The sequence below is a fragment of the Rhamphochromis longiceps genome, linkage group LG9 (genome assembly GCF_057381845.1).
Source record: "Rhamphochromis longiceps isolate RC_006_pf linkage group LG9, R_longiceps_female_GT1.1, whole genome shotgun sequence".
Taxonomy (NCBI): domain Eukaryota; kingdom Metazoa; phylum Chordata; class Actinopteri; order Cichliformes; family Cichlidae; genus Rhamphochromis; species Rhamphochromis longiceps.
Genome location: NC_140565.1, coordinates 20,768,479 through 20,792,109, shown reverse-complemented (window position 1 = coordinate 20,792,109; position 23,631 = coordinate 20,768,479). Strand labels below are relative to the sequence as shown.

Below are 23,631 nucleotides of genomic sequence, written 5' to 3'. Positions count from 1 at the left end.
TTTACTTCTCTAGTAACTAAAACACTGCGTCTGTTTGCAGGGGCGTACTCCTCAGTGCAACTCCTGTGGATAATTTTTCAATGAGAGATATTCAAATTCTGTTTGTGCCAAAAGTGTCAGTATCCTCTGTTAGCAGGGGTGTAAACAGGATGTAAAACAACACACTGGAGTTCAGTGACATGGGAGACAGGGGTAGGAGACTGGCTCTTTCAGCTGTTCGACTCAGGGTACACATCAGGAACACAAACATGTGTTTAAGGATTAATTAAAAGGCTTTATTTTCCCTCTCAACGAGTCTTTGTGTTAAAATTTCAAATGAGCATTAAAAAAACGATTTCCTGTTATTTGCCTGAACATGAAAGCGCTCACTGATTAATAAAGGGTGATTCATGAAACAACACAACAGCTTTGTTGCAAATTGGTTTATCATACACTCACGCGCCCATTAGCAAGTGCCCCAAACAGTTACTTGGAGCCAGTTCGAACAAAGGCAAGGAAAATGATCAGTGCCTGAAGTCGGGTCCAAGAACTGAGACTAAGATTAATGACTGAAAACTTGAATAGGCTTTGTTTGGACAAATGAATTCATGGCAGGCTCAGTGAATGCAAGCCCTGTGTGATGTCTGTAGGCTCAGACTGTTAAATATACTCACTGGCAGCCAGGTTTCTCATTATAAATGCTGTCCATGGTTTATCCCAGTTGCTTTAATTCAAGATTAGAAAGCTGTGATTGCTATCCCGACTCATCGTAGCTTAAACTCTGCTTAAACTATCTCAGAAATGTAAACACTGGCTCTCCAGAAGTTGTCTGCTGATAAGCACTTTACTCACAAAGGACCTGTTTTTGTGAAAGAAATCAAACATCTGAGCAACAACTTCCTGCATCAAACGTTTCTCGGCAGAAAGAGATAAACACAAAAGGTCATTCATCTCTCCCGAGCACGCCTGAAGCCACACACCTCTGCTTTGCACTTTGAGCTGAATCACATGGAGTTTGATTGAAATCAGCTTTTAAATATATATTTATTTGCATCTGATTACATTGCAAGCCCTGGGTGCAAAACATAAAATACTTCTTTTCATTTTCTCATGTTGACATCTTAGGTGAAACTTTAATAAAATACATGCTGATCCCCACGAGGTATTAGACCGGCGAACTAAGCGCCGTATCTGTGGCGGTTAAATGAGTCATTATGCGGTTTTAGATACACTTATGTCAGATGCATTAAGGAGTAGAACTGTGAGTAAGAGAGTGCATTTCGTTGGCAGAGGCTGAGGTTAAGCTCTGTGTTAGGCAGACTCTGGATACATTATTCAGTGTCTGTCTTACCACTTAAACCAACTTATCTGAGAATGGGAGTCCACATTTGCACTTTAGCGCAAACTAAGACAGCACACTTCTTTCACTCTGTCACTCATTAGCCGAGGGTTTTTCAAACTGGCTTGCAGCTTTGTTCTTAATTTTGGTGACTGAAATATCGTTAGACTTCTAAAGGAAATTTAGCACATGAATCTGTGCGTTTGAAAAATCGGCAAGACCGAGGCCTAATCATTTCTGAGTGTCTATGTTAGAGCTCAAGCCACAAGTTCCTAAGGGATCCATGTGATTTGAGCGTTTAGGCTCAAATTAGGATTAAAAGTTCAAATCAAACACTGCATCCTCTCACATTGTCTTCCGCTTCTCTTTCGGGTTCACTACAGGGGGTGATCTGCCTCCATCTCACCCTATCCCTGTCAACTGTAACAACAGCTCTCCCTGCAGCATCCATAAACCTCCGCTGTGGTCTTTTCCTGCTGCTGGGCAGCTTTAGCTTCAACATCCTTTGTCCAATATATCCACTATCCCTCCTCTGCACATATCCAAACCACCTCAGCCTTGCCTCTCTCATTTCTAATTCTACAATTTTGGTCACTTGCATCAAAAATCTTAACATCTTCGATTCCAATTCAGCCTCGTGTCTTTTTGTCAGTGCCAGTGTCTCCAAACCATACATCATAGCTGGTCTTGCCATCATCTTGTAAACCTCCCTTTTCACTCTTGCCGCTATCCTTCTGTCACAAATCGCCCCTGACAGTCGTCTCCACCCACTCCACCCTGCCCGCACTCTCCTCTTCACCTCTCTCATGAACTGTCCGTTGCTTTGGATGGTTGAACCCAGCCATTTAAAGGCATCCACCTTTACTATCTCTGATCCTTGCATCCTTTGCATTTCCACCAACCTCACCTGCATTCTCTTTTTTAAAACGTGAGAAACACGAGGAGACGGTTAGTGAGCAAAAATTCACTTTGACGTTATTCTCTGCGCCCTGCTTTTCCTTCACAACACCAGATCAGGCTCGATGTATTTCGCTCACTTCCTTGCACAGATGTTGCGTTACAGGCGGCATATTACAGTAGTTTATAATTAAAGACCTTGGGAGGCTATTCCCGTGAATACTCTGGAGGTCCACACACATCCTGAGTGAGAGTTCCTGCCCCGAGGAGAGTCAGTCCGTGGGTGCACTATGCAAAAACCAGACGTTCAGAAGTGATGAATTATCAAACCGGCAGGTGGTTGGATCCTCACCGTGGAGAAGATTCATTTCTCCTTTATTTTACATTCAAGTCATGGGTGGTGATCAGTTAATTAGCGACTATCAGCATGCCTGCACCAGTGATGGACGTTTTGTAGCCTGCAGAAACAGACGTCTTAATGGAAGTCGCTTCGCTGCACAGCGAAAGATTTCCAAAGCCACTTGTGTGTGATACATTATGAAGGAGAAGCTTCAAGGCTTAACCCCAAAGTTCTTGTTTAAGAAACATGTTGGTATCATTGTCTCATAAACTATTCAACAGTATAGTGGGGGAGAAAATACCATATTCACTTACGGAAACATGATTTTGGCTCCTGAGGTAGTTCGGTAAATATTTAATGACAGAGCAGAGCTGTGGGTGTGACTTAGTGCCTGCCAGCAGATGTGTGAGCTTTGCTTTAAAACAAACATATGACAAACGCCCGTTTATCATCAGTTACTTTTGGTATGACTTTACTGCACTGCTCTCAGTGATGTGCTTTTTATTTCTTCCGTGCGTTACGTGATCGTTACTTGGTCAGAAATTTCAGCTGGTTTAAATCTTTTTTATTTCTTACACATCCTTTATATTGCATTTCACAGCAAAAGCCTTGAGTGTACCAAAACTTCTATAATCCATTATTCTGTGGATTCTTGCCAAAGGAAAGACAGAAAGGTGCGTTCAGGTGAGGGGAGTAGTGTGGGGAGAAGAGAAACGCTTCCAGTGGAGTCCAAGCTCGTGTCGCATGTCAGATGAGTCACACACAGTGCTAAGTAATTTTAATTTTTTCTGCAAAAAGATACAATACTGTATCTTTTAAATATAGTAATATTCAAAGGTAGTCTTTAAGGATGTGAAAGATCACTGGTAGCACGTATAATGTGTTTACGTGTGGTATTTCTCATCTCTTTATCTTTTTGAAAGATCACAATTCTTTCAAACTTGACGTGAAAAGAAACTCAGAACAGAGGAAGAGGCAAACATTTCTGGCAATGCCTCTAACATGACATGACTTCTGAAGGGCAGTTTCTCTAATGACAAACCGTCTGTGCACACCTGTGGACCCGTAACTCTGAGTGCATTCACAAGTCAGGATTTCACTGAATGCTGTGTTTCAGTGAAAATCTGAGAATGTGACAAGAAAGGTTTTAATGATGCTTACATGTCTACCTCCACCTTTCACTGCATATATCCAAGTGCTGGAGACTGAAACTAAAACATAATTTCAACATTATTAAAAATAAATGGCCTCTTCTACTTAGATTACAGCCAGATATGGCTCCAGAAATGAAGGTCAAGGTTAAATGCTTAGCCAGCCTTTGTACTCTCGTCCTCCAAGGCCTGGTATATTGTTTAGAAGTTTGAAGAGAATCATATAAAGTTTTACTGATTTTCACATTTATTGTGACCTTGACCCAATTTTCACAAAAATGAAATCAGGTCAAACTGTTATTGGCATCTACCGTAACACAAAATTTGAACAACATATCTTGAGAACTGTGAATGCCAGACAGCTAACAAACACACCTTTTTCTTCAGAGGGGGAAACAAAACCACCTCCAAACATCTTGAACTAAAATTATATCCGAATTTCTCGATAGTCACGCTCTGATAAAGACGCAGTTTAACGCAGGCTTTGGAAATGGCAAATACGGTATTTAAAAGCAAACTTTATTCAAATATTTTACATTTTTACCAACATTTTCTTTCAGTTTTATTTCCTAGAATCATAAACTGAAGTAAGTCTTAGGAAAAAAAAATTACAGCCAATTTTCTATTTACATTTTCACAATGCATCAGTTTACAGTTTCAACTAACATTCTGGTGAAGTACAGAACCGCAGGCTGCGCAGTCAGATTCTTGATGGCGTATGCATGTCCTGTAAGAAGAGAACAGTAACTGTAAGAAACAAAAAAAGCATCAAAAATATGTGCCTTTATCAATAAACCATGTTAAAGATCTATTATGTATTTGCAAACGTTTTTATGATGAGATCTTACAGTAAATGTAAATATTCTTACCAGACTCCACCACAAAAGATTTTCCAGGACTGAAGCATGACTCACAGCCATCGATGGTCACACCCACTGAGCTGGTTAGTAAGTTAAAAACCTTTAAAAAGACAGAAATAAATAATGGAAATACTTTAGGACTGTTGTATAAGAGGCCTAGTTACTGCATAATTATATGCAAGAAACAGAATAAAGTAGTACTCACTGTTGTAGCACTGTGGTCCACCCAGAGAGGCTTCTTCATGAGGGATCCCAGCAGCAGCTTTCCACTACAGAAGGAGTTGGTGCTCACGTCCTCTTGGAGGCCCATAGCTCTGTCTTGATAGAAGTACCAGTCAAACTGGTCTGGAGTGACACCAGGATCGCCTACAGTAATACAAAGAAGACATAAGGATCATTAGATGACATAACTTTATTTATTTAAAATGTCTTGTCTACATTAAAAAGAAAGCAAACCAAATTAGACACATAAATGCTTTGAGTTTTTTGATGCAGGCATTTTAAGTATTTTATTTTGATCCTAACTGACAATAAAGAGAAAATTAATAAAAGACGTGATGATCGATCTGTCCAGTTAGGAAGGATAAACTACTGTGAATCCTTTTCAGCTGTTTTGGTGCAAGTGAAAGTGACAACAGGTGCACTGGAGCGGCCACAACATGGTTTTAACAGGTGTTTGCCATGGACCACTGCTTTCTCCTTATCCCTGCTGACTGATTGTTCTCAGTTTGGCTTTTTGCTTGTGTTTTTGTTCCTGCTGATAACATGAGATGATGCCTCTAGCCCAGGGGTGGGCAATCTCAGTCCACGAGGGCTGGTGTCCCTGCAGGTTTTAGATGTGTTCTCGAACCAATACAGCTGATTTAAATGGCTAAATTAGCTCCTCAACATGTCCTGAAGTTCTCCAGAGGCCTGGTAACGAACTAATCATGTGATTCAGGTGTGTTGACCCAAGGTGAGATCTAAAACCTGCAGGGACACCGGCCCTCGTGGACTGAGATTGCCCACCCCTGCTCTAGCCCATTCTGTTTGCACAAGTACTGTAGTTCAGCTCCTCCAGGATGGCACATTCATATGTGTCGTTACAAGAAGGCTTGTCGTGTCTCCCAGCAGAGTCTAAAGAGCGTGGACGAGATAACAGATGGGCCGTTACAGGAGAAGAGCCGAATAGGGCCATAGAAGGTCATCAGCCCTGCAGCAGAACGGATATTGACTCCTTTGTGCAGGGAGACGGATGGCTGCAAATGTCCCCACAAAATGACCAAACTGTCAGAAAAAGACTCCATGAGCATAGCTGAGGGTCCTTTAGTGGGACCTTTGCTCATAGCTCTGCACCGTGCAGCTCAACTGGCATTTGCCAGTGATATATCTCCCCATATACCATCGCTGACCCACGGTCAAACCAGTCATGCAGGGTGATTTTGAAGGCAGCATAACATTTGCTACAAACGGTTGTCTTGAGACTCTTTCACATCTGTCACATGTACTCAGTGTGGCCCTGTGCTCATGTGCTCATCTGTGAAAAGAGAGGCCAGTGGCGGTTCTGCCTGTTCTGGCGTCCTCTGGCGAATGCCAATTGAGCTGCGCAGTGTTGAGCTGTGAGCAGGAGTCCCACTAAAGGAAGTTAGGCCCTCATGGCATGCTCATGCAGTCTGCTGCTGACAGCTTGGTCAGAAACATGCACATGAATCGCCCACTCAAGGCCATTTTGTAGACCTCTGGCAGCGCTCCTCATGTTCTTCCTAAAACAAAGGAGCAGATGCTGCTCCTGCTCTGTTGATCCCCTTCTACGTGCTTGTTCAGGAGTCCTCGGTTAATGACCCCTGTCACGGCATCTTCTCCACAGTCTTGAGACTGTGCTGGGAAACCTAGCAAACCGTCTTGTGATACGCTGTCCTGGAGGAGTTGGACTACCTGTGCAACCTGAATGGACTGCAGACACTGTAGCCAATCTGCTTTACAAACAGCACAAACCACATTTATGACCAAACAGTTTATTTTATTTAACAGTGTAAACGACAACAGACATTTAAACACCTGTATCTGTGAAGTCAGTGCAAAAACAACATTTGGAAATTATTTTTTCTTATTTTTTCTCTTTTCTTTCTTAGAATTTTCTTACCTTCTGGTGTAGCCAACCAGAGGCTCCTAAACCACTCAGCCAGGTTGGCCATATCCTTCCGCTGTAAGATCAGCGGCTTGAGGGGAGGGGCACAAAGATCTGAAGCAGAGAGCAGAACTGTGCTCCTGGATGACGGCAAAACTGGAACATAATAAAAATAAAACGCAGATATTTATAATGAAAAAATAAGGTTTTTTTAAACCATTCGGGCACGCACCCAAACAGTGATCACACTTTCAGATATTTATCATTTATATTCAAGCCAACTGAGGTTAACAAGGACGACCATTTTAGGGCTGTAAATATTGCAGTATGAATGCTCGTATTGCCAGCCTGACAGACGAAAATGTCAAATGTGACGGATTCATTTCATTAATTCAAGACTGAACTCACAGTGACACACACTGATTCATCCACAACAAACACTAGATTAGGCTTCAGCCGGTTATACTACTATTTAACAACAAAGGAAAAGCTTCAGCACTTTTAAATTCCTCCTCTAATGATTCTGAATCCTTTCAAAACCATTTCTGAGTCTCTTTATCTGTTTGGTAGTTTGTGGGACTGACAGTTTTTTTCCTAGTTGGTCTGACATTGAAAATCATTGTGAAAAACAATTCTGCTCTCAGTTATTTACTTATTCATCCAGGTTTTAAAACGTGCCAGTGCCCCAAGTTCCCGCTTCAATTACTGATACTATAATATTTGTAGAAAAGGACCGTCCACAAACACTGCACTTTATAGTGGTTTATCTGACTGTCTGCAGATGCCTGCAGTATCAGAAACACTGAGAGGCTAGGAGAGATTATGAATGAAATATCAGATGATCACAGAGCTTAATGGTTCTGGGCATGTCACCAGCTTGAAGTCTGACCCAAAATGGAAAGAATTTCAGGGCCTTGAGACTTATAAAAAACAATAAACTGCCTTTTTTTAAATTAGCAAAGTACTTAAAGGGGTTTTGATTTCAAAACAAGCCAATAACATTAAATCCTTGTTGATTAGATTTCTTTCTCATGTAAAGTAAAAGCATTTTAATGACTTCAGCTCATCCCGTCTCATTTTTACTACGAGTGAAGCAGCCAGTGTTTGACACTTTATACTTTTCTTTACACTTTATTAAATGTTATAGTGAAGCTTTCTTTTCAGAGAATTGTGTAAAATGTTCTTTGAAAGATGAAACTGTTGGAAAATGTTTTAATGTAATTTAAAACCCACTTATGCTGTCAGCGTCTTCATAGTCTTCCAGCTCAATCATGGAGGACGGTCCACTCCTGTGGACTTGTGACCTGCCGATAAAAGATGAACGACAGTCAGAAATATACTGAAAATATAATAAAGACAGAGGTTAAGAGTAATTCAGGCTTTTCCTTGCATGTCATGTAGCTGATACCTGCTGTCTCGTGTGGTCTCCTGGTTGTCTGGGCTGTTGTCAGCTGCATGAGTGTTACTGCCTGCTACACAGATTTCCTCAGACGGACGTGATCTGACATTACATCTGTTAGTCTGACGTCTGTCCACAGTCGAAGACTCTATGACTGAAGCAAAAATGTCTCTAAATGTTGCCAGAGAGCGTTTGACAGTCTTAGGAGTGATCGGTGACTTTGCTGTCAAAGGAGGCACTGGAGCTCCTCCTAGAGGTTTTAATGAGACTGCCGTGTTGCCATTTTTGGGAACACCGAGTCTGGGAGATTTGCTCTGTTTAGACTGTTTCTTCCTTTCTTTTTTAGGTTCGGGCCTCTTGGGATGAAGCTGCTGAGGCTTTGAGGACACGTTCTCCAAATCTTCAGCTACGTTGTTGACAAGCCACCAATCGCCCGGGGCTCTCCTTCTCCGTTTGGCTGAATCTGCTTCCGTGAGCCGCTCCTTAGGTCGACTTTGCGACACGGGCGCTTTTGGTGTGGCTGACAGTTTTCCAGTAGAATCGTGCTGATATACTTTCTGAAATATCTTATTTCCTGTAACAAAAAGCACATTTCCTTTCCATTCTTTGCTACTTAATATTTCACACCAACTAGGAGGCAAACAAGGAGCACTCTGAGAGCGCAAACATTTAAGAGAATACTTTAGTTTTACTTTTAAGTTAACAGTTTTATATATCGCACTTTTATTTTGTTTGTGCTTTATGAGTACAATAAAAGCAAGTGCAAAGTACAGCCTTTTTTCATTTGCCCTGGTGAACCTCATTTTAATATACCGGACACAATTTTTTTTTCTTTATGTGTAGCATTCATTTCACTGTTTAGTAAGTTACATTTGTGTTAAGTTTTAAGCAATAAAAAGAAAAGTTTCTGATCCCAAGTTTATCGTGTCTCCTTATTTTGCCAATTCTAGACAAATAAATCATTGAGTTGACCTTGAAGAGCTTGGTGGATCTAAGCCAAATTTTAATGACTTGTTAACACTATCACAGTATTAACTCATAGCCAACAAGATTTACCTATTTTACTTTGGAAGGCTAAACTACCTGCCAAGACATCTGTTAAAAGTCGATCCAACACAAAAGGCCAAATTCTCTTTATCTACACATGCATCAGTACTAAGAGTCCAATAGCACAATATATAAAACATCAGTCACAGAAACTCCTCTGTAGTACTGGCACTTTTACCTTGACCTTACCTGAGTTAAGGCTGTGGTCCCTCTGAGTAAAGACCAAAGGGCTAGACTCCTGGTCCAATTCTTGATCCGGGACCTCCTGCTGCTCCGGCTCGTCGGCAAGCTCCGGCTCAGCCGTTACTAAATCTTTATCAATTGCTTTCATCTTGTCTAACTTTTCTCCTTGTTTATTTCCTTTTTCGCTCTGTTTTGTTTTCCTTTTTTTAAACTCACTTGTCTCCTGATTGGGCAACACTTTAAGCTGTTTCTGATTTCTTTTCTTTGAGGCTTTGTCTTTCTTTGCTTTTGCAGGTGAAGGAACTGCTTCGCTGGAGTCTTTAGGTTTCTGTTTGGACTTCTTTTGCGTGGCCTGCTGGCTGTTGTCCGCTTCCTCTGTGCTCTGAGGGCAACTCAACCACCACTCTCCTGTCGATTTCCTTTTCCTTTTCCCGAGAACCTGACAGTCTTCAGATGAAGTCCCTTTAGAAACAACTGACTGGTTGTTTTGTTTCACCTGTCCGTCTGTGAAAGGAAAAACATATATAAAGTAAGCAAAGTAATTTTAAGTGAATGAAGGAAAAAATTGTTGCAATTCCAAAAATTAACATATTTTGATGATAAAGATCAAAACTTTAATCAAACTTCAAAGGTTAAGATCACATAAGATGACAATAGCTAGCACAAATATTCAACAACCAATTATAGAAGAGTTTTTAGGAAGTACAAAGGACTCACCAACAGTAGAAACTATGTCTTCAGTATCTCTGTGCTTGTCACTGGTCTGCTCATCAACATCCTTAACAGTAGGTTCTCCCTGCAGCTCTTTCCTGCTCGCCTTTAACGAGTCAGCCTTCTGTGTCTTGGTATTTTCTTTACCATCTTTTGAAGACTTTTGTTTCTTTGTTTCAGCAGACTTACTTGCTTTCCTTTCTGTTTTCTTAGAGGGTTTCGCTTTTTCTGTTTTGCGACTCGTTGTGTCTTCAGGCTGATCTTCTGCTTCATCACTCTCCTTTGACAAAGTTTTCTTGAGCTGCTTCTTCTTTTTTACTGGCTCTTCTTGAACCAATAAGTCACCCGCAGGAGCATCTTGAGGAGCAGGAAGCTTATTTTCCTCATTTCTAGGCCCAGTCTCCTCACTGTTCTTCTCTTTCTTCGTTTTCTTCTTAATTTTCTGATCAACAGGCTGATCTTCCAATTTACTTTTTGACTTTTCTTTTTCCTGCTGTGGCTCTGGCATCTCCAGTGATCTATCCTTTGTCCTCTTATCTGAGCTGTCTTTGTCTGTGCTGGGAATTCTGCTGTGACTTTGTTTCTTACTGGCAGCACTTTTACTTGGGATGGAAAACCACAGAGGTGTATCATCTTCTAGGATCATAAAATCATCCTCTGGTTCAGGGGGAGGAGTGGGTACTTTGACTTGTTTCTTCCCAGAACTTAAAAAAAAAGATAAATACATATAATTAATTTTTTTAGGAAAGAATGTGACTGAGGCCACGTGGTATTATGTGATCAGTGTTGGGGAGTAATGGAATACATTTAACAATGTTACATATTTAAAATACAAAATATGAGTAACTGTATTCCGTTACAGTTACTGTTTAAAAAGGTGGTATTCAGAATACAGTTACTTTGTTGAAATAAATGGATTACATGGCAGTCTTTTCCTGTTTCATATGTTAGGCTATGCCCTCTCTATTTTTGGTAATTCCACGCCAGTGGAAACCCAAACAAAACACGCATTAAGAGGCTCTGTGTCACCGAGCAGAAACGGGAGCTGGAAGCATGTAAATATAATAATAACCACTGCAGCCAAAAAGAGTGCCTGACGAGCCCAGCTGTGAGTAAGCTATTAAGACTCGACTGTACACCGTGTTCGTGTTTTCCTCTGAAACAATAAGTTCCGTTGGAGCAGGCTTTCAATGCCTCTCTCTGTCTCTCGCTAGCAAAGTTGACCCAGACAACAAAGTAAAGCTAGTTTTCAGTTACGAGCCCGACACAGAACCCGACGTATTAACCAGAGGTCCCTTTACTATGGTTTGGAGCCGCAGACCTGTTTTCTATACACGTGAAACAGTTTTAATACGAGATCACTGCAAAAAGTGCAGCCTTACCTAATGTCCACCTACTGTTACTTATTTATATTAAGATTTAAAAATCTAGTTGGTATTAGTATGATGAATAACCTTCAGTAAAAGTAACAAATCCCACAGCAATAGTACATTCATGTAGTTGCAAAAAGCATGATAATATATTAAGTATTCCAAAGTATTCAGAATACGTTACTGTCATTGAGAGACATAACGGAAAACGTTACAAAATACATTTTGGGGCATGTAATCTGTAGTGGAATACATTTTAAAAGCAACGTTCCCAGCACTGTATGTCATGCAGACATGTTTACGTAGACAAGTTATAAAGGTGTCCTCTGATCTCAACTCACCTGAAAGGTTTTGACTGTGCTGCATGTTTCAGTTTCTGCAGAAAAGCTGTCATATCTTTTCCCGCTCGTGTGGATGCCACAGGAGCTGCGACTTCAGGCTTCCGGCTCACTGTTTGAACAGCTGGCTGTGTGCTTTCTTGACTCCTGTAAACAAAGAAGACATAAAATGTGACTGAAATAATCAAAACGTTTTCAAGAGCGACCAGAAACACTTCCCTATCTTTTTGAATCGTTGTTCCTGCCTCCACTGATCAAAATGAAGCGTATCACCAATACAGTATGTTTGATGTGCTATATAATCCCGTAGCCTATAAATATTGTTCATCTTTGATTACTGTTGTGCAGTATTGCTGTGTATGTTCGTTTAATTGGGGAATTTTTTTTAAGTAGAAAAGGGCAAATGGCAGATGGCAAAAAACTAAAATATCTTGTACAATTAATGGTCTCATATGGTCACATTTATAGCATCAAAGTCTCTTCCTCCTGAAAAAACACCCAACGAGGTATTTAAATGAAAAGCAACCTTACCCTTGTAATTCAATCTCCTTCTTGTGGCCAGATATCTTTGTTAAATCAATCTTGCTTGGGGGAGACTCCAATCCAGACTCGCCGTTCCTAGAGAACAGGATTAGTGAAAGATTTGTGGAAAATAAAAAAATAAAAACATGAAAAATTGTAGAGGCAACATTTCCTGCTAGGAACTAAGTATGAATTTCCGTACTCCTCTGTGACTTGTCCATTACACTGGGGATTCTGGGTGGGTAGAGAGTCTTTCTTCACCTCTTCTATTCCTTCATATTCACACATAAAAAGAATTGGGGACACAACTTGTGCTTTTTCATCGTCCTGCTTTTCTTCTTCAGCAGCCAAACTTTGTTCTGCTGGACTGGAAGTCTTTACTGGGTGATGTCCTTTAAAGGGGATGTCCAAATCTGCAACAAGAAAAAGCCCAGTCCTAAACAATTCATTTATTTCCCACCTGTGGGACTAATAAAGGTCATCTTACCTTATCTTATCTTAATTAAAAAAAAAAAAAAAAAACACAAACAAACAAAGAAACAAACAACAACAACAAAAAAACACACACAAGGCATATATTTTCATTATGAACACAAATTTGAGTGTCTTACCGATATCCAGTTCAGTACTTGCAGGATGCAAGACATCTCCATCATCTCCCTGAAGAAATTCAAAATTGTGAATTAAAATAATGAACACAAATTACCAAAAATATTGTCTTGTTCAAAAAAGGACTCACGGCTGAGCCAGTAAACAAGAATTCATTAGAAAGTGTGTTTGTTTTAATAGCTGGACTGCAACAGATGTTTAACACTAGAGCTTAGGACATGCATGCAATATAAGCAGAAGTATCAACTGACTGTACCATTACTAATTGGTGTCCTGGAGGTTTTTTTATCAGCTGTCGCTCTGGGGGGACCGAGTCCTCACTCTTATTCTGGTGTATTTCTGAATCAGAAGTCTGGAGCAGAGGAGAGGGGGGCTGTAGATTTGCATGTGAGGCTGAATCTGGAAAAAACAACAACAACAAAAAAAAAAAACAACAGTCGAGAAGAGGTTAATAAAATGGAAATACCTAATTTATAACAAAGAATTACACCAATCGGATGAATATCACTCACCCATGTCATCAAAGATCTTATCAATATCTTGCAGTGTCAACGTACCTTCCCAGTGCTTAGCTGGGCTGAAAAACAAAGGTAAGAATTAAAGGGTAATTCCAAACTTTTGTAATTTCGGTTCTGTGATATCAAATACAAATAAATCTGCAATAGCATGAATAAATCCAGAAAATGAATTTATGAAGCTCATAGATATTAAAACACACACACACACACACACACACACACACACACACACACACACACAAACGTTTAACTAAAATAAAACAGCTACATTTTAGAAACGTGTTTAAACTTACCTTTCATTGTCAGTAATGTAACAGAGCTTCCTCTTGGGTCTCTTCTGTGAAGAGAAACCAGCTTAGAAACCACTCCAGGATTAAATGAATAACTATGTTGACTTAGCAAACACAGCCCCTGTTCTAATAGATACAAAGGGTCTAAAGAGACAACAGATGTAAGGCTAAATGATCAACTCTCTAAAACTTTACAAGAATCATAACATTCATGGATGTAGTCAAGTTCACTTCAGTTTTGTTTATATATACTGTGACTTCCCAATTACAATAACAACAAGTATCTCATAAGAGTCTCTGTCCAGATGGTAAAAATAAATCCTACAATATTAAAGAGAACTTAAACAAACAGAGCAAATGCTTGGTAACTGGCAATCCCACATTTGTTTGACCCTGGTTTAAATGAGAAAGGATTGATCTTTTCAGTTAACCCATTTTTGAGGTTCTGCACATTTCCAAACCATCCCAGCCTTGCCTCTCTAACTCAGTTTCCAAAACACTTAACCTGAGCTGTCCCTCACATGTACTCATTTCTAATCCTGTGCATTTTGGTCTCTCCAGTGAAAATCTTAGCATCTAGGCCTGCCTCCTGTTTTTTTTGTTTTGTTTTTAGTGCCACCTTCTCCAAGCCATGCATCATAGCAGGTATTACTACCATCAACATTTTTTCACTCTTGTTGCTATCCTTCTGTCACAAATCACCCCTAACATTTGTCTCCATCCACTCCACCTTGCATGCACACAGGTGCTGCAGAGATTAAAGAATGCAGTCCTAATATTAAGTTTAGAGGACGAGTTAAATGACAAGTCATGTTCAAATGGATACAAAAGGCGATCGGTGTGTGTAAATAAAGACGGTAGTCTGCAGCCAGACTCGGAAGTTTAAAACTTGTCACCGGGAAAATGTCTGAATCCCAACCCTTGGGCTAGGGTAATGTTTGTAATAAGTTTGTGCAAAAGCACGAATAGAACTTACTAGGACTGGGTACTCCATCTCCATTTGTGTTAGCTGGCTGTCGTTCTTTCAACAGTATGGTTAGCCGACTGTTTCTGACCGCGAGACCAGAGTTAACAGGTAATAATCATTTCGTGTTCGTTTACTCTCTAGTTTGTTAGCCCTCACGTGAACACCTTAAAAAATCATGTAAAAAATAACTATTTAGCCATACAAAGACCAAATATAACGTTTTCTTCTAGCCAATATCCTCCGTTAGCACAACAATGGCGCTGTTTACAGTTTGTACTTCACCCGCGCACTCTAGAAAACTAAAGCGACATTATGCCCCGAGTACTGACTCAAAGGCGGGAGTGTCGCGAAATTGGCACGCTGTAATTCACAGTCCATGTCTTCTATAACATCGCTGTGAGTGTGTTAATTAAGTAATGACTTGAAAATAACTGTCTAAGTGGTAGGGCCTACTGATTTTTAACAAAGTTTTGGCTGGCAGCGGACTTGCAGCCTGAAGAACAACGCACAGGGAATCAGTGTTCACTCTTTTCTTCTTCTACATATTAGTTTCCGGCAGATTAAAGTTGGCGCTTTGCCTACTGCCCTCTACAGTTTAAAGTCGGAACCAGCATCCTGCACCATATACTGGATAACAAAATCAAAATCAGAATACAGTACTTTCCTAAGGAAATTATGTGGTTACAGTTGCTCCAAGAAAATAACAGTAAAAGACTGAACTAAATACTATTACAATATTACAATTTATTACTAAGTTTACAAAATATAGGAAATAGCTCTAATAAATAGCTTTCCAATTTCATATGGTAAGTATGACTGTGCAATGACAATAAAGAGCTATCTTATCTTAATATATACAAATACTTATATTTACTTAATTATAAATAGCATATTACAGAGGTGAAATACACATATTGACATATTAGTCTAAAATTTAAAACTTTGTTATTTGTTAGGTTGGTCATTGTAGGTCATTGTAGAGGTTGTGCAAAAGGGTGTAGCTGTTTCACTATTTCACAACAGAACCTTGAACATGACTTAACTGACTTAATTTCTAGGCTTAATGGATCAGCCGCAGTCAAACAGCCAAAAGCTGTGCATTAATGGCAAAAAAATATGGCTGTTAGCTGCTGTTTATATTAGCTGTTTCCTCAATGTATTTATCTGGTGAAATACGTTGTATTATTTTGTGATTTGTTAATTAACAAGCTACACAGCTTTGAATGAGGCCTTTAACCCTTTCAAGCATAGTGGTTACTACAGTGGACAGCTATTCAAAGGCTGTTTTCTCGTATTTGTGTCAGTGTTGATGGTGTACTTGCACATAAACTACTACGTTGGACACTCATGTGCCACTCCATACCCTGCCACCCACTTTTCAGGCAGTGTAAGTGCACAAACCATTTCTTATTTAATTAAAATTGAAATTTCTCTAACTGCTTAGAAGTTAAAAAAAATCTTTTTTTCATGCCTAAAGATGAATAAAAATACTGAGGTTGTCATAATTCATGCATGAAAGAGTTAAATGGTTGTTACAATTACCAGCTGTTGCCGTTTACTCCTACAAACGTCTTTTCTTTTGGTAAACTGGGTAAATATCTTCGTTTTCATATATACAGATAAATGTTAAGTAACGGCAAAAATTTGGACGCTATCTTGAGAAAATGGAAATGATCGTCATGTTCAAATGTGTAACATTTCACTGAAAACAAGTGCACACTGATATATGAAACTTAAAGTTTATTTGTACTTTTTAAATATGACATATAACTGATTAAAACATATGAAAATGTTTCTCCTTCATGCATATTAATGTGTTGCATATAAGCTCTATGGTGTATGTCATTTGCTATGAAACCACAGCCTGCACAGAACTCATCCCTAGAGCAGTAACATAACACACCCATATATGATCTGCATGGGATATAAAGAAGTTAAAAATAATTAAGTGCTGTAAAGTATGCACTGTATAGAGTATATGCTCTAAATCAGGGGTGTCAAACATAAGGCCCGTGGGCCAAATTTCAAATGCAGCCCACTGAATGGCTTTGGAAAAGATAAAAGAGGGTGTAAAGTCTGGACTTTTAACTGTATTTTCATAAATTTTACAGCATTTCCTACTGATAAAGGCCTCTCCCATGGCCATACACTAAGGTATTTAAATAATAGATAAACAATTACACGGCATAAAGATAACAGTTTTTTCACTTTCTGCTATAGAAGTTTGTTTTTTTACAATGGGTCCACAGTTTTTGTTAAGTAACAAAAACTTTTTTATGTTTTATAATTGCAGGGCAGTCTGGGCAATCTGCAGCCAGAACCTTTTTGCAAATTTTACACATTTATTTTTACAATTTAAGCCCAAAAGAGTCATGCTGACAGATTTTTTTCATTTGCTTTCAGGAACATTTATTTATCATGTAGAAAAACTGAGATCTACAGCTGATATTTTCCTTCTTTTCTTTTATTAACATATCTCAGGGATTTTGTGTGTATTTACATTTCTTTACACTGATAGAAATGTAAATGATATAGTGATATAGTAAAAGTATGTTCTCTAACGTTACAAGCCTTGTATTTTTTAAATGTAAAAAAAAAAGGATGCTTAAAATAAAATAAACGAATTTTTAGCTCATATCTTAAATCAGAAATAATATTTTATAAAACCTTGATTTTGGAGTAGCAACATTTATATGGTGTTAACACTGAACAAACAGCTGTGATCATGTATGGTCTATTTCACAATAAATATGTCAATATTAAGAAAACTACATTTGGCTTTGGAGTGTAAGTTTGCACTAATACAAAACAAACATAAATATATATTCAGTCATTTGTTATACATAATAGTCTTATGAAGTTCAGTGTTTACATGTTTACACATCAGTGTTAAAATTGTTAATGCAATATTTTCAAAAAATTCCGGTGCATTTTAATACATCAATAAACATTAAAACAATACAAATCAATACGATGGGAAAAACAATCACATCATACATGAAAAACCTTCAGTAATAATAACAAACAGGTTTGTTTTTTATTATAAAGCTGCTCAGCGAAATATCTTTTTCTGCTTCTTAGCGATCTCCATCGGTTCCATGGCTTCAGGATCGACACCTTCATAGAGTGGCTGTTTGATGTGTCTCCAGACCACCAAACTAACCCGAATCACAAACAGCACACAGGCTGCAGCCAGCAGCACAGCTGAGAGAAGAAAATCAAATCAGTACAGCTTTTGCACGTGACACACAGTGACACAGAGCTCATTTTGTGGGTGTATTTATCTAAAAAGTTTAGTGTGGATGCAGGGATTTATGTGAAGTCTTACCAATGAAGACGCCATTGCGACTGGGTGATTCAGCATCATAGTTTTTGTCAAGGTTTCCAGACAGCGCCCAGATCACAACGGGGTAGGTAATGCAGACGTACCGCACATGCTTGTCGAGGACAAGATTCTCTAAAACAAACCTATGAAACACAAAACGCGTCGCTTTAGCATCTCAATTTTAATATGTTAGATTCTAACATATATTAATATGTTAGAAGCCTAAGAGTTCAGCCAATTCTACTCCAGTCATATGGATAAAGATCATACAAGGTCAAAGGCCATAAGTTTTAGCTTTCATTGGATCATCTCCAAATTTTAAATATACTAATCATTGGGGGAAATAAGCGCGGTCTTTATTTGAACTCTTTCAAACATTATTGTTTTAAACAAACATTATTTGACAAATATTACAAAAAGATTAATATACTACATTAGCTTTCCATACTGATGCATAAAGCATCTGAGTTTTAGTGTAGCTGTTGCCCTTCAAAGGGAATTGGAGGGAACTGAGCTCTCTCAATGCTCTCGTTTGGGTTTTTTGGGGTTTTTAAGAAGCACACTCACCATCCAAGCAACAAAATAGTCAAAAGAGAGTATGAGAGTGTGGCAGCATCGTCTTGGGACATGTCTGTTTCATAAGCCAGTACAATGGTCAGGTTGAGGAGGGTTGCAACAGTTGTCCAAGTCGTGTATATCATGACACCATTCTGGACCTGCAAACAGATTTTTTCATGGAGTCCAAGCAAACATTATATTAATAATGTCTGACCACAACAGGCTAATGTAACTTGATCTACATGCAAGATTAAAAGCTTAGCTTACAGTTAATAATGCACACTTACCAACACCCGGAGGAGCCACAGGTCTGCTTTGTGGTATTTGTTGAGCCAAGCTCCATAAACGTGAATCCCATGGCAGATGAAGCATATCATGGAGTAGTTAGTGCAGATGATGAGGATGAGAAACACCAGTGCAGGAATCATCAGTCTTTTTTAAGGATAGATACAGCAGAAAAACACATTTAATGAATCTGTTGAACAGCTTTCATTTACATCTTTCACAGCCATGCATCACTGCAGGCTTAACTCACACACGACACTCAAAGACTCTTACTCTCTGTCCCAAACCAGCAGCCAACCAATATTGACGCCCATGTTGAGACACCAGCTAATAAAGAATCCATAAGGCAGTACTGCAGGAGTGCAGTAAACATATCCATATCCATTCCTAGAAGATAAAAAGTTGATCAACAAATCTGTGGGAACAGTTTTTCAGTGGGTTTTAAAAATAGACTGAAGAGACCTGGATTATATCTTATATCTGTGCTTTAAAAATAACACTGTAGTTTTAAAGAGGAAAATAAAAAGAAGTGGACACAACTTTCTGAAAAGACCCGCAACAATGTAGATGATCATGAAGATCAGCCAGATGTAGATGAGGGTCCAGATGAAAAATGTCCATCCTGAAGGCGTAAGCTGGGTGTCAAACAAAGCTGAGACATTGGCTTGGGTGGTGTGAAAAGGACCTTTGTGGAGAAAAAGGTTCGATTTTAGGGAAAGTTGACTGTTCGCGGTGTGTTTTCACATCCTTCACATCCAGTGTGTGAATGTGTGTGTGAATGGGTGGATGACTGGATGTGTAAAGTGCTTTGGGGTCCTTAGGGACTAGTAAAGCGCTATACAAATACAGGCCATTTACCATCCTCTACACGAATATCAAAGATGCTGAACACAACTGACAAACGGCTAACAAAGTTTCAACTTACTAACTCCAACTACAGCCAGCCCATTAAACACCAAGCTCACTACAAAGGCAGCTAAAGACATGAGTACTGCAGCGATACGTCCTGGGTTGTGTTTTCCCATCACGGTCCTCTTATTCTAAGATGGGAAGAAAAAACATTTTATAAAACAAAAGCAGGAACAGGAAGAAGTGGCAATCGATCACTTTCACACAGTTAACACAGAAGCCACTTAATATATCTTTAGACATTTATCAGAAGCTCTTTTTACAACTTTTATCAAAGTTTGCCACCATAAAAAACAAAACTACACCAAGAAAATTGCACAATATTATTACTAGATATATTATATATTATTATTATTATTATTATTATTTTTTTTTTTTTTTTTTTTTTTTTTTTTTTTTGCACTAACTTGTCTTGTAGCACCTTGGTTCCTGGAGGAACGTTGTTTCGCCTCACTGTGTATTTTTAAACTGTATATGGTTGAAGTGACAATAAAGTTGAACTTGAACTTGAACTTGAAAATTGACTCTTCTTAAGAGAGGGCCAGATAGTAATTTTTAAATTAATTTTTTTAATTCCTGTGTGCATTATCCACACGACATACATGTTTAGTCCGGTCTACTAAAACAGCGTCCACATGATGAGATTAATAAGACTTACCTGGCTTTGCTCCATGTTGTGTAAGCCGTGTGAAGATCAAGAGTAACTGCAGAGGACACGGGACCGACTTTTATATAGAGCGACTAGTTGTGCAAGAAGGTTTATGACTCTTCAAGACATCACGTGCATCTCTTATCCTCTTTACATTTCTGAAACAATCAATCATAAAACGCTGATAAATATATCTACTCATATATTAAATAATTTTGAAAGCACTTATATACAAGTATGTGTTTAATGAATTACAGTTTACAGCATGATTTTATTATGTTATTACTTCCTATTTGTCTCAGCCCTCCTTCATTACAAAAATTACTTTTATACTGTATAACTCGGAGTTTGAAGGTCCTTCATCGGGTGGCGTGGCATGATAGTAATCCCTGGTTATGTATAAGGTCATATCTGATGATGAACACACTCTTGAAAACAGGGTTTGTGGAATATACAGGTAATTGCTTGCATAAGGAAATCAGTGGGTGGAGGTCTGTGGTTTTTTTTAATCAAAGCTTTTTATTGATCTGCAAAAACAAAAAAAAGAGCAAAGCCAAGATAAAAAGATAGATTTGATGAAATTGTACAGCTTTTTAAATCTAAGTAAAGAGCATAATCCACATATCTGTGTAAGTAGACAACAACAGATCTTGGAGGCAGCCATACAAATCCACCCAGCAACTAGATATAGATGCAGTCTGCCACCAGCAACTTGTGCTGTTTAGTGGAATTTGTTTAAAAATATACATTAAAAGATTATTAAGGTGTACAACCAACAGAGGCTGGCTCTGAAGACTTAAGACTGACGTGACAAAACCAGCGGACTCAGACTGGAGCAGAAAACACGCATAATCGTAAACTTTGAACACAACTGAGATTTGTTACCTTTGTGCATTTGTTGACTCCGTTCACGTTTTTATTCGCTTAAATGGTTTTATTCCCACAGCGCTCTAAATAGTAATGCATTTACTTACAAGTGCAGTGTGCTCTTAGTTTATGCAATAAAGATGATTTTTTTATGAGGCTGATCAACAATCAGCTCGAGAGCTCCATTGTGTGTGTGTGTGTGTGTGTGTGTGTGCGTGTGTGTGTGTGTTTATTAAACATAACCATATGTGTTAAAATGACATTTTATAAATCTTATCATCCATCCTTGTCATTATTAATGAATCTGAATTGCTTTGTCTTCTCTCTTATTGAACAGATGTGCTGTCTGTTAAATAACTCAAAAAAGACACCATTAAAGTCAGTGTTAACGTTTATTTTTACAGCTTATGAAAGAAAAGTAAATGAAAGCATAACTACATTTTTCATGTTTATGTGGTGAAATCAGAAATACACACTTTATTGCAGTTTATACTTTTTGACAGGTGTGAACCTTCAGCTTTATATATCACTTTATGAGGCTTGATGATATTCAGCTGAGGCTGGAGTCATTTACAATACAGCCCTGGTATCATACAGAAATCATACTGCAAATCTTTTCCTCGCTCTCTCACTTAAATATCTTTTTCTGCTTCTCTAAAATCTCCATCGGAGACATTTTGTCAGGGTTTACGTCTTCGTAAAGCGGCTTTTTCATTTGCCTCCAAATGACCAAACATATCCGAGTGGCACACAGGGCACAGGCTACACCCAGCAGGGCAGCTATAGTGGAAAGAAAATATCAGAGCGTGGCATCAGTGTGCATCCACATATGAAGTTATCATTTATAGTCAGTGCTATAGTGTCATTGAGACCGGTTGATGGTTTATCCTCACCGATAAAGATGTTGTTGCGGGTAGGAGCTGCGGTGTTGTAGTTTTTGGTGAACACCCCTGTCAGCGCCCAAATCACAGTGGGGTAAATGCTGAAGATGAATCTCACATATTTTTCAAGAATGGAGTTTTCCAGGATGAACCTGTGAGAGAGACGGCACCTTTTATTGATCCATTTTTTCTAAAGAAGTCGCCCTTGTTGTTTCCTCTGTTTGTCAACTTACCACGCTATCAGCACAATGGACAAAACAGAAAGAGCAAGAGTGGCGCCGTCAGCGTGGGACATGCTTGCATCATACGTCAGCACAATGGTCAGGTTAAGCAGGGAGGCAATAGTTGTCCACGTTGCATAGATGGCAATGCCGTTCTGAATCTGCAATGAAGACAAAGCAAAAGACAGAGATGCTGAGATTATAACCATGTACATGAAAAAAAAAGAAACGCAAACATCAGGTGCCATACTAACCAGCAGATGATGGAGCAACAGGTCTGTTCTGTGGTATTTGTTGAGCCAAGCTCCATAGTTATGCAGACCGTGGCAGGAGAAGTATATTACAGCGTAGTTAGTCAAAGCGATTAGGATGAGGAAAGCCAGCGCAGCAGGTGTGTACCTTGAGCAGGGATGAAAAACAGAATTTGACCACAATGAAAACAATTAACCTGCATGTTAGAAGCTGTGTTTACATGCTTCTTGCATGGACATACTTATTTTTCCCATTTATTGCATGATTTCAGGTCAATCTTATCTGCATATTTAGGCCAAGAGGGCCTGACAATGTGATTCAACACAGCTTCATTTGGTTACTCAGCTTAGGTGGACTAACCTAACTAATCAGCACTATATCCAGCCCTCATTTATACGCCCCCTTTTCTAATGCAGCAAGGAAAAACATTAATCAATACTATGGCTTTTTAATGATATCATTTAAAACTCTCATCACACTCACTTTCTGTCCCACAGGAGCAACCATCCAATATTGACGCCCAGATTTAAGCAAAAAGTTACAAAAAATCCGTGTGGCAAAACTGCAGGGCTGCAGTAGACATAACCATAGGCATTCCTGCAGAAAGAGGTAAATGTAGACTTCAACAAACATCATATAGGAGAAGAAAAAATTTGTCTCAAGAATAAAAAACTTACTTCCTAAAGATGCCTGCAAAGACATAGAGCACCCCTGAACCCATAAAGATGTAAATGATGGACCAGATGGTAAAAGTCCACCCTGAAGGCGTGATCTGGGTCACAAACTCATCTGAAATGTTCGCGGTGGTGGATAAAAATGGATCTGTGGCGCAGAAACACAGAAATCAGAGAGAGAGACAGAGTGCTCAAAGGTTACAACGTAATTCTAAAAGTATTAAAAGCCAGACTTACGTTTTCCTAACGCTGCCAGAGCAGACAACACAATGGTGACGATGTAGAAAATCACTGCCAGCACTATGGCAATGGCAAGAGTGATGTGGTGTTTTGCCATTTTTAGTAAGCCAGTTTCTATAAAACAGAAGAATTATAATTGAAGA

General features: G+C 39.0%; 3 protein-coding genes across 7 annotated transcripts; all 3 read right to left on the bottom strand.

The window, feature by feature from the left end:
• Positions 1-4,189: 4,189 nt before the first annotated feature.
• LOC146662259 (uncharacterized) lies at positions 4,190-15,121 on the bottom strand. Of its 5 annotated transcripts, none has more exons than XM_085418779.1 (16): positions 14,637-15,121; positions 13,664-13,707; positions 13,365-13,429; positions 13,109-13,251; positions 12,855-12,903; positions 12,446-12,656; positions 12,253-12,339; positions 11,725-11,868; positions 9,981-10,717; positions 9,309-9,806; positions 8,082-8,646; positions 7,907-7,977; positions 6,689-6,829; positions 4,772-4,932; positions 4,576-4,666; positions 4,190-4,433 (listed from the first exon to the last, which is right to left on the bottom strand). In XM_085418779.1, the coding sequence occupies exons 1-16, from the start codon at positions 14,658-14,660 to the stop codon at positions 4,351-4,353; spliced, it is 3,114 nt and encodes a 1,037-aa protein (XP_085274905.1). In that variant the 5' UTR covers positions 14,661-15,121; the 3' UTR covers positions 4,190-4,350. The 5 variants fall into 5 exon arrangements, with proteins under 5 accessions (XP_085274905.1, XP_085274902.1, XP_085274904.1 ...); XM_085418776.1 differs by having other exon boundaries at positions 10,020-10,717; positions 13,410-13,429; XM_085418778.1 differs by having other exon boundaries at positions 10,020-10,717; positions 13,410-13,429; positions 13,664-13,704.
• Positions 15,122-17,679: 2,558 nt separating this feature from the next.
• Positions 17,680-19,820, bottom strand: LOC146662258 (uncharacterized). Its single transcript, XM_085417788.1, has 7 exons — positions 19,721-19,820; positions 19,336-19,480; positions 19,069-19,182; positions 18,798-18,942; positions 18,520-18,668; positions 17,956-18,095; positions 17,680-17,831 (listed from the first exon to the last, which is right to left on the bottom strand). Exons 1-7 carry the CDS (start codon positions 19,818-19,820, stop codon positions 17,680-17,682), a joined length of 945 nt encoding a protein of 314 aa, XP_085273914.1.
• Positions 19,821-21,848: 2,028 nt separating this feature from the next.
• LOC146662257 (uncharacterized) lies at positions 21,849-23,588 on the bottom strand. Its single transcript, XM_085418773.1, has 7 exons — positions 23,486-23,588; positions 23,252-23,396; positions 23,058-23,171; positions 22,577-22,721; positions 22,335-22,483; positions 22,114-22,253; positions 21,849-22,000 (listed from the first exon to the last, which is right to left on the bottom strand). The coding sequence occupies exons 1-7, from the start codon at positions 23,583-23,585 to the stop codon at positions 21,849-21,851; spliced, it is 945 nt and encodes a 314-aa protein (XP_085274899.1). The 5' UTR covers positions 23,586-23,588.
• Positions 23,589-23,631: the final 43 nt, after the last annotated feature.